We start from the raw sequence: 10971 nt of genomic DNA on the forward strand, positions 1-10971 counted from the left end.
ATTTTTGCATTACAAATGAAACAAAACAAAAAGCAAAAATGAGAATCAAATTTGGATTTGTCGGTCTGCAGCAATTCTTCCTGTTCGTTAATCGCTGCTTCTCGCTTCGACTTTAGTTCGCGTGCTTCTGCCGTTGCCTACAGTCGACTTACGCGAAGCGCTGGCCATACAAGTTAGACAGGGACAGCACGAGAGAAAGAGAGTGTGGGAGAGCACGCTCGAGCACTTTCCAATTGGCAAAACAGTGTGCATTGCTGAGTAGGGGTGCAATAAGGTGTTGCATTAAACTCCAACGATCAAATAAAAAGAAAACGAAAAACAACAATATGTTGATTTTGTACGCCAAGTATACGCTTTTGCTTGGTTTATTTGTGGGTCACAATGAAAATGAGCGGCTCCAAGAGGACAAGGCACTTTTCAATGCGGCCGCCTGCTCCAAGCACTGCCTGGAAAACAATATTGCAAAGGTATGTGTACTTCAGCCCTGGTATCGCAAAAACTTTGCCATTTAAATTTCCTTTGTCTTGAAAATTAGAGTTTTAGAGACTGCTTTGATTACTGTCAAAATGCTAACGATACAACAAACTTAGCGCTACACAAAGTGCAGGATAATTTCCTTTTAATGCTTGTTTGTCGCACCGAGTCTGCGCTCTCATTTCGCATTAATTGGGTGCAACATGACCGTGAGCAAGTCAAAAATTCCAGTCAAAAGGACGCCATGTTTATGATTAAGATACATGAGAAAAGTAATCCTGATACGAAGCGGTTGCATTATCTGGTGGGTTAAAAATAAAATTTGTACTAAAATAGTTAAAAATGAAGCTTGCCCAACCTAGTCAGATGACAGCTTTTTCACCATACCTGACTTGGAGGACAATACCGAGTACTCGATAACCGCCTTGTCCATGCAACTTGATGGCGGCTATTCGAATATAGCCAACGATGAGAGCTTTTCCACCTTGCGACGTGGCTATCAGCCAAGTGCCATGGGAGAGGTGCAGTTCCGTCGCTATTACCAAGACCCCACCAATTGGCGACGTATTGCCGCCGATGTTGAATGGCAGTCATCGGTGGGTAAGTACTACCGGAAAAGTATGCTACATGTTGAAGAAGGTAGCTTCTTTATTAGTATAGAGTACATTGGTATTATGGTATTTAAAAGCAGAAAGAGGCATCTCATGGTCTATCTTATTTATGTTTATTTAGTAATTGACTTGTCTTGTTTTGAATTTTCACAGACCGCAATTGCCTGTTTGACATAATACACTATTCCACGAATAGCCACAGTCTAGGAGCTCCTATGCCAGTGCACTTCCGAGATGTAAGCTTGCGGAATATAGTTAATTTCACTTGATTTCTTACAACAGGCTCCATTTACAGCCAAGTCAACCCTATGTTTACACCGTGTCCAACATGAAGTTTGGCGAGCAGTTCCAAGTTGGCGTGCGCACCGTCAACGACAAGAATCATCTAGAGAGCGAGGTGCGTTGGCTTGTGCTCAATGCACCCAACTGCTTGGATTGGTATAACTATAACTACACTATATGCGGTCAGTCATAAGGCATTTTAAATTGTCACCAAAGCTTTTAAGTTTACTGTCTTTTTAGAGCCTCTCAAGCCAAACAATTTGACCGTTTTGCAATCGCATTTCGAGCGTGATGTGCTGGCTCTGAATGTGAGCTGGGAATTTCCCAAGTATCTGCCAGACAACTATACGCTATATGTGCTCGATCTGCACAAGGATGGCAATCGGTCGCAATTCTACGTAGAGCGCACGGCGAGTCATTACTACATCCCCAATATAACCATACTAGGCAGCAGTTTCGAGGTGCATCTTATGGCACACACGAAAGGTGGCAATAATGCCACCATGCGCATGCTCACCAAGTTACCGCTGGAGCCCTGGATAAAAGGTAACTCACCTTTTCTGCCAGGTTGAATCTTTGACTCACATCCTTTCACTGCATAGTGAGCACCATGGTCAAACTGATGATCTTTTCACCCATTTTGTCCATTTGCTGCATCTTTGGACTCTTCTCCATAAAAAATTGTCGCCACAATCGGCATTTGGAGGACGAGGAGTTAAAGACGGCGCCCAATCAGTCCACTGATTTTCACCTGACATTGGCCACGCTTGCTGTGGAGGATAACTTTGAGCTGGATGATGATCTCGAGGTGGAGCCACATGCTGTGCTCCTGCAGGATGTGCTCGGCGAAGGCGCCTTTGGACTGGTGCGACGCGGCATCTACAAACAGCGTCAGGTGGCCGTCAAGCTACTCAAAGGTGAACAACGAAGTAATTATAAATTCCAGCTAAAATCATATTCTTGTAGATCAACCCAATGAGGAGGATGTGGAGGCTTTCCGATGCGAAATACAAATGCTGAAGTCTGTGGGACGGCATCCAAATATTGTAGGCATTGTTGGCTACTCGACCAGGTGTAGCAAACGCATGATGCTGCTCATTGAATACTGCGGTTTGGGTAGCCTACAGAGTTTCTTACGGTAGGTTAAACCAGCTAACTTATTCTTTTAGTAATCTAAACTACAATTTTGTTTGCAGCGACGAATGGAAATTTCGTCAGGAGCTCTGTTTACAGAGTAAACATACAAAATCAGATAAAAAGTCAGTGGAACGGCTGCTGGAGTACGACACACGCATCGAGGATATTAACAGCTCTGTGCTGTCCACATTGGAGGAGGAAACCGAGTCAGATCTTTCGACAATTGATTCTTATCGTCTTGGAAAGGGTTGCGTCTTTGCTGCCGACAACAAGTCCTATGGACTGCAGGACATTGAAAACATTGATGCCAATCCACCGGCAGCGCCTCCAACGAATCTGAAGCGCCCCACTAAGCAGCAGCCAAGGCCTTTTAAGAAATGCATTGTTAGTTTTGAGAATCAAGAATACTTTCAGCCCACGGCAATGGACGCGCAGTTGACAACTAAGCGGGAACCTTTGAAATATGCCGATCTGCTGGACATTGCCCAACAGGTGGCTGTTGGAATGGTGAATATAGAGCTCACAAATCTTTTACAAAGCTAACTGTGTGGTTTGTTTTAGGATTTTCTGGCGCAAAATAAGATTGTCCATCGAGATTTGGCAGCGCGTAATGTCCTTATCTCACTGGATCGCACCATTAAGATTGCGGATTTTGGGTAAGTTGTTGGACAGTCAATTTTGAAACATCAAACAGTTTATTTTGTCTTCAGACTCAGTCGTGATGTGTACCATGAGAATGTGTATCGCAAGTCCGGTGGCAGCGGCAAGCTGCCCATCAAATGGCTTGCCTTGGAATCTCTCACTCATCAGGTCTACACTAGCCAGAGTGACGTGTGAGTAAAGAATTTCAGTATATTTGAATTAAACGTATTTATCAATTCTAATTTTAGCTGGTCATTTGGCGTGCTTCTCTATGAAATCATAACTCTGGGCGGCATGCCGTATCCCTCAATCTCGCCCAGAGATTTGCTGCAACTGTTGCGTCAAGGTGTGCGCATGAAGCGACCCGACGGTTGCTCGGATGACTTATTCGCTTTGATGGAAAGCTGCTGGTGCTCCATACCCGCTAATCGGCCGACATTTTCTGATCTTATGCAGCGCCTCGGAGTCATGCTTTTGGCTACCAAAGAAGTGCCACAACGGCTGCTGCAACAACTTAATTCCCCAGAGCACTGGCAAGTGTTTTCTCAATTTAATAATTTTAATTTAATTTGTACTTCTTATTTTTAGCCAATTGGAAAAGCAAGCGCCCAATGATCCGCACTATTTACAACCCTTACACTAGCTCGGATTTATTCAGGTCTTTTAATTGTTTACTGTGCAATACATTTTAAGTAAATAGTTGGATTTGTGATTAGTCTCCTTTTTTGTATGTATTCAGATCCTTTTTATATTAACAAAACCCACTTAACAAAGCTAAATAGCTTTCAAATATTATATGTAAGCATCGGAAACATTCCCAGCGCTAATAAAACCTTAATAAATACATATTTTCTGTAATATTAGTAATTTTAAAGGTAATCGAATAATATTCTGGAATACTCTAAACTTAAAATCAGCTCTTAGTAGCTATCTTGACTTGTATGTTTCAAAATTCAAAAGCCCCATAACAAAATTGTTTGGAAATTCTCTAGGATAAACATACGTTGTAGTTTTGAAATAACAGAGCTTAGAAATGTGCCAACACTGCTGCCGCATGGCATGGACCACTTGTGAGCCCATTCCCTATGCATGTCCACTCTGCCCAGTGCGGCAGGTTTCGGATCGTTGTGACTCGCTGGGCCGAGGGGACGGAAGGCGACATCGTTATGGTCGACGACATCAGAAAGCTGTGACGCATGTGGAGAGTCAAATATGCAGGGGCATCTCAGAACTCTATGACCATGTGGTGGCTGCCAAACACAATGCAAAAACTCCAAAGCGTAAAGCTCGGAAGCCTAAAGAAACACGCTTACAGCCTAGAGTAAAATTTCAACTGGATGAGAAAAATATTCCAGTTCTCTACAGGGAGACCAGCATAGATGCTAGCAGATGGACATGGTCACCACGTGACTTCGTTGCAGATAGCAGTGAGACGTTGACAACAAAATCACGTTCCCGTCCATTGCCAACAACCAGATCACATGTGTCGTCATATGTTTGACGACCTAATTAATTCAATTGGGTAATGACTGCACGTTTCATAGTTGTGTTATGCAAAAGAACAAATAAAACAAATTAATCGAAAGTCGTTTGTTAATTGTCATTGGTTCAAACAACATTTAATCGAACATACATAAGTGCACCAACTAAAAATATCAGGTATGGACTCATTTTATAATTGTAGCAATATCACATTCCAATAAGAATGCAGCAGCTAGCTACGTTAATGCGACAAACATTGTGATTAGTTGCATGTTAGAAATAAAATAAAACAACAATTGTTAACCTTTAACAAAGTAAACTTAAAGCACTCCTTTAAAATAGCTTCAAATTTGCCGCCAACAATACAAGATGGCTGCTGTGCAAGAAATAAATCGATAGAAAACCGATAGGTAATAACAGCGCGAGGACGATCGCTAAATATGTGGACACTACTCAACACTAAAACAACAAAATCACCGCATAAACGTAGCTAACCACCTTTAAAAACAATATATGAAAATACATAGTATAGTTATAAGGTTGTTTTTTTTTTGTTAGTGTAAATCTTTGTATATATATATATTTGTTTATACATAACACACACAGACGCTGTGGCAAGTGCTGTTGTTGATGTTACTAATCGCGGCTGTAGCCCAGACCCAAAATATTTCGCGCCTGCAAATGTGAGATTAGAATTTGATTAATTTAGTATAAATTATGTACATTTTCTTAGCTTACAGTTATGAAGGCCGAGTTGAAGGAACGTTGCACTTTTTGTGTGACGCCGTCGGTCTGCGCCAAAGTCATTTGCAGTTGAACAGCCTCATCCATGCGATTCTTAAGGAACTCCCAGGTCTGGACATGTTTTGGTGACGTGTCCTGCAGCAGATAAAGCTCCGTCATCTTCATAATCGTCGCGAGTCCAATGCGTCGCGTATACCAACCGAACTGTGTACAATAATATGTTTAGATTACAAGAAGTCGACGCTCGAGAGGATTCAACTTACGTCCACGGAGCGATCGCCAGAATAGTAGCAAATGTCATCGACCAGCGTTAGCACTTGCGCCAGCGCTGTGGACGCATGTTGGGGCTGTGCAATCAGCGCCATTGCCTGAGGCCACTGTTTCTTGTACGGCACAATCATCTCAAAACGTCGTCGCACCGCTTGCACCAGAAAACCCAATGGATCAGCTACCTCTTTCTGGCCATTGTTGGTTTTGTGCTGCAGATACTCCACCAGCTGCGCGTTGCACTTTCCATTAAAGTGGGAGACTAGCGCAAAGCCGCCTTCAGGAAACATGCCATGGACGACACTGGGATAACCGCTGGACTCGGCGCCCAGCACAATGGCCTGCTTGGTCCAGCCATGCTGCGGCACATGCTCCATGGCTGCATCCAGTATCTTGCGACGTATTGCGTCAACTTTGGCTTGTTTCTCAGACTGCTGTTCGCTTTGCTGGCTTTGCTCTCCCGAGGAGGAGGCTGTTCCTCCTCCACCACTAGTCTCTGTTTGTGTCTTTTGTTCGGCAGCATCGCGTTCCCGTTCGCGTTGCTCCTCGCGTGCCCGGAAATCCTCCAGCTTATCGCTATCTTTGGAGTAACTGCGGGTTAAAGTTGTCCATGTTGTGGACTGTGCGCGCTTGAGTGTGTTGTTGTGATTGCTGCTGCTGCTGGAGGCGACGCTGGAGCTTAGACGACTGGCCTGCGCATCTGCAAAAAATAAGTTCAGTCAGCCAGTTAATTTAATGATCAATTTTGCAACGTATTTTATTACACTTCTAGTCCGAGCTGTATAATTAACTGTCTTAGTTTGTAGTTATCTTTAAACTACTTTTTGTACAGCAAATATGTGATTAATTTTAATGAGCTCTCAATGTGCATAGTTGACCTCATGTTGTTTACTTCGTCTGAACTAAACGTAAAGTGCAGTTGAAATGCATTTCAAAACAATTTTCTTGTTAACATTAATTATTTCCAATTTAATTTTATGATTGTTTCTTTATTATTTGCAAATATGTTGAAATCAATTTAAATATATGAAAGTTTATGGTACCAAACAGAAGTTGATGTGATTCTTTTTAATGTGCTTTCGGAGGTCACCGTTGGGTCCAAGTTCCAATTGTTTTAATACATCAAATTATTAAGCAACAATTTACAATAAATATAAGTGTGTTATCCCAATATATATTTGAACTCTGATTGTCATTAGAATATTTTTTGCGCAGTAAGATAAAAAAAACTGAAATTTTTTTAATGAGCTTTATAATCGGCAGATAAATATTTTGTAATTAAGAAGTAAATTTTGCATAAATTTCCAGTTTGAATATATCTTAAGTTTTGCATAAATTTCCAGTTTGAATATATCTTAGAGATGAGACAATAGTCAATGGCCAAAAAAAAACTTGTATTGAAGTTAAAAGCCATTTGTAAAATTATGCAGCAATCTTTTTAATATTTAAATGTAAAATTCCCATGTTCTTCTAGAATGAATAATTGACACCAGGTTGAAGGCTTCAAGCACACGATTTTGTTGAAGATGAAAGCAATTAAAGTGCGCGAGAACTTTGTTGTGAACTTTAAAGCAATTACTTTAACTATACTTATGATTCATTATAATGTGCTAAATGACACAAAGCTGACCCACCAAGAGGTGTTGATAAAACGACAACACGCGCTTTGCAAATAATAAAGATACTATTTTGTCAAATTTACATTTTATAATGAATGACAATTAAGTTACATTTAGTTAGGCAATTAAATTAAAAAACGTTGTTGACACAATGTTTTCTTTTTTTGGTCTTTGGACAACGATAAAAAATCTGCGATTTTTGCTTGTTAAAATGAATTACTTTAAAGTGAAGGGGATCTTACAATTTAAAATCAACTTGTAACTTATTTCCAATATGCTTCTAGAATTAATAATCGAGCCCCAGTGTGGATTGCAAACAACGAAATGAGCTGAGAGAGTTTAGAGCTTAGATGCATTTGCATGCCAAAATCAACTGCAATTAAGTGTTTAATTTTAATGCGCAGTCAGAGTGGGCAAAATAATGAAAATAGCTGCACAACTTTTGCATTCCGCAAGCAGCAGTATTAGGAAAGGGGGATCCCCCCCAATTTGGCACAGCTAATTGCAGCTGAAGGTTGTCGAAGGTAACAACAAAGGCGTTGGCTTAGAGATTCAGCTTTTCAGACGCCGCTGCGCAATTAATTAGCATCATTAAGCTGGCTTGGAGCCAAGATCAGATCAGAGCTGGCTGCTTGTTGGACAATTAACACCTGCTCTGAAGATGAAAATGAAACCGAAATCCCAAAAACATATTATTAAAATAATTCCAAATGCAAAGCAACAACAAACAAGAAATTTGTCATAAAAAATAGTTGTTTTCATTTCGCTTTCGTTATGCACATAAAACATCTGTTTGAGGATTAGAATTAGGAGCTGCTTCCGCATTTATCATTCATTAGAGGAGAGGCGTCAGTTGTTCTTTAGTTAGTTGCATCAGTTGTTTAGAGTTTTATTTTCAGTTAAGTTTTCCTTCTTCACTTATCGCGCAATTTTCAAAAATTCGGTTGCCTTTTAACTTATAGAGCTATTTGAAGTTTCGGTTGCTTTCCTATCTCCATTGTCATTGTTAGTTCCTCTTCCAATTCCACTGCGATTTTCTGCATAAGTTTCATCACAATCTTCACTTCAACAACCATTTCTAATCGATGGTCCATTTTCACAAACAGATGCAACTATAGTTCCCGCTTAACTTATGGGTCTATTTCTAAATTTCATTCAGCCAAAATTCCTTCCTGCAAAATTGCTTTCTTTTCTAGTTCCAGCTTCGTTTTCCGCATACATTCTCAGCTCAACATCCACTTATTGCTCCGTCTCCATGGCCACAGTCTTGTACGCCAAGAATTTGCGCTTTAGGTCGCTCTGCTCCAGAATCTCGCAAGCACGCGCATATAGCACACGCAGCGTCTCTAGTCCCGTTATGGAGCCCGCCAGCACCTCAAGCTTCTCCTCGCGTCCAATGTCTGGCAGTGTTCCATCGCCTTCGCCCGCCATCCCGCTGTTGCTGATGTTGACAGCGAGCATGTTGAGCTGCTTCTGCATCAATTCATCATCGGAAGCGCTTTGCCCGTTCTTCACACGCTCCCTGTACGCTCTGTAATGGGCCAACGAAAAGTTCAAAGCGGTGCCCAGCGGCTGAAGCAGTCGCTGTTCGATCTCGTCACGTACATCCCAAAATCCAGTGCGATTTTTGAGGTCGCCCAGCGCGAGGAAACGCAAGAAGTTGAGCGAATTCGATAAGCTATCCGAATGCAGCAGTAGATCCGACTTGACATCCTCGGGCAGCACACAGACGCACTGCAGCAGCAGCGAGCGAAACTTGGCGCCGCAGTAGACCTCATGAAGTGGCTGCTCTTGTTGTTTAAGCGCAGCTGCAACCAGATCCTTGTAAATGCCCGTCAAGTAACCCAAGATGCCGTCATGCTGCAGTGTGGCCAGTAGATTCCTCAGTATGAAATACTTGGCACAGTCCTCAAACGCGAGTATATAGTGATGCAGCGCCTGCAGCGCCGTCTGACGCAGTGCCTCCTGTGGCGAGTAACCGGTGATCTTGCAAACAGCCTCGCAATAACGCTTGTGCACCTCCAGATCCAGTGTGCTCTGTGGCAGCGGCTCCAACTGTATGCTCAACATGCAATCGCTCAAACGCAACCCGCAATGCTGCATCGCCGGCTCCGGTTGCTCGAGAAGCACAGCTGCCAGGTAGAGCGACGCCTCAAACAGATGCAGAGGGGCATAAATCTTGGGCGCGGTGGCAGGCAGCAGTTGACCCACGAACAGCGCATGATAGAACATACCCAGCGCGGGCAGTGGCAGTTTCTCATCCACCAGGAACAGATTGTGGCTGCTCATCTCGTAGACGCCCTTACTGGCGTTCAGGCGACGTTTCCAGCGTGTGCGCTGCTCCACCAGCGAGAGCAGACAGTAGGGATCGCCCAGTAGACGGCAAATGTTGCGTGTCAAACTCGTCACCACCTGCTGCACATAGCTCTGAGCCCGTCCAGCTTTCTGGCGGGCTAGCAAATAGTTACGTTGCGTCTGTGCCGGCTGACGATGTTCTGGGGCCGCTAAACGTCGTGTTGCTGGATGCAGTTGTCGTTGCGGTGCATTGCCCAGCTCGAGCAGCGCCAGCGGTTTGTCGAGCAGCTGCATCAGCGTGCAAATGAAAACGTTGCGTCTATTCAAGCTGCAGTCCCGAAAGATGCCCTTGAAGTGTTGCTCCTCTTGCAGCTGGCTTAGCAGCGGCTCGTAGCACAGATCGATGGTGATGTGATGGGCCAGCAGCTGCTCAATTTGCTGTTCCTGCTCCAGCAGCTCTGCCTGCTGCTCGTCGTAGCCTTCGCGAAGATAATCCGGTAATTGTAGCTGCCGCACGCGCGTCACCACTGAAGCGAGACACCATTCGATGGCCTGCGGCTTGTTGTTGCCCTGACGCAACAACACCACTTGCAACGCACGTAAATAGGCCGAGAAGATGGCTATGCTGGAGCTCTCCTCAATCTTCTCCATGAGCTCCAGCATGAATTCCTCTAGCGGCGCAAATTCGGCCACGATTTTGAGCAGCTCATTCAAGCAGTCGAAGAGCGGCGCATTTCCCACATTTGTCGCATCATTAAGTTGCGGAGCACACACATCGTTGTACAATTCCAGCGCAATGTGTGGCATTAGTGGCAAGTTTTTGGCTGCCTCGACGGGACTTTGGAAGAGCATTTTAACGCCATCGTAGGCGCGCTCCAGCAGCAGTTGTTTGATCAGCTTGAGCAGATTTTGTGCGTCTGCCATTTTAGTTGCGAGTTTAATTTATAAGCACTTTTTATTTTAATTGATTTGAACAGCAAAATTCTAAAATTGACGAACCGGCATCAATTTTTTTTTCTTTTTTCGTTTTCATTCATTCCCCCTGACGTAGCAAGCGAGGAAACAGAAACAGCTGTTTTCATTTATGGTTCGCTTTGAATGTTCTTCTTCGTACACGGCTCGTAATCACGTAATGGGCGAATTGCGAAACGCGCGTTAAACTCGTCACTGAGGTGTGATAACAATTGGGATTTTATGCATGCTTTACTTACTGATTGGCAGGACGAACTTTTGTAAACGTAATGCTTTTTGCAAACAGCGCACGTTTGCCATTTTAGCGCTCCCAAACGTTCTGTGGGCCAAACTGATATTGTGTGCTTCTTCTTCTGGGCGTTCAGTTATACCGCCATTCACAGCTCGTTTAGTGCTGCAAAGTGCTGGGGTTTGTAACTTTGCCAGCACTCCATACTTAGGGCTGC

At 43.4% G+C, this 10971-nt stretch overlaps 3 protein-coding genes across 3 annotated transcripts; 1 reads left to right on the plus strand and 2 right to left on the minus strand.

Annotated features, from left to right (window-relative positions):
- The first annotated feature begins 143 nt into the window (after window positions 1-143).
- On the plus strand, window positions 144-5178 carry LOC132790022 (tyrosine-protein kinase receptor torso). The gene is made up of 13 exons (XM_060798438.1): window positions 144-467; window positions 536-778; window positions 837-1074; window positions 1239-1321; window positions 1381-1549; window positions 1608-1913; window positions 1970-2284; window positions 2334-2505; window positions 2564-3011; window positions 3066-3160; window positions 3215-3337; window positions 3395-3679; window positions 3735-5178. Exons 1-13 carry the CDS (start codon window positions 327-329, stop codon window positions 3787-3789), a joined length of 2673 nt encoding a protein of 890 aa, XP_060654421.1. The 5' UTR covers window positions 144-326; the 3' UTR covers window positions 3790-5178.
- On the minus strand, window positions 4167-10910 carry LOC132790025 (ubiquinone biosynthesis protein COQ9, mitochondrial). The gene is made up of 4 exons (XM_060798443.1): window positions 10765-10910; window positions 5636-6339; window positions 5367-5576; window positions 4167-5303 (listed from the first exon to the last, which is right to left on the minus strand). The coding sequence occupies exons 1-4, from the start codon at window positions 10823-10825 to the stop codon at window positions 5265-5267; spliced, it is 1014 nt and encodes a 337-aa protein (XP_060654426.1). The 5' UTR covers window positions 10826-10910; the 3' UTR covers window positions 4167-5264.
- LOC132790023 (uncharacterized) lies at window positions 7970-10736 on the minus strand. Its single transcript, XM_060798439.1, has one exon. It carries the CDS (start codon window positions 10475-10477, stop codon window positions 8498-8500), a length of 1980 nt encoding a protein of 659 aa, XP_060654422.1. The 5' UTR covers window positions 10478-10736; the 3' UTR covers window positions 7970-8497.
- Window positions 10911-10971: the final 61 nt, after the last annotated feature.

This window comes from Drosophila nasuta, chromosome 3 (genome assembly GCF_023558535.2).
Source record: "Drosophila nasuta strain 15112-1781.00 chromosome 3, ASM2355853v1, whole genome shotgun sequence".
Classification (NCBI taxonomy): Eukaryota; Metazoa; Arthropoda; class Insecta; order Diptera; family Drosophilidae; genus Drosophila; species Drosophila nasuta.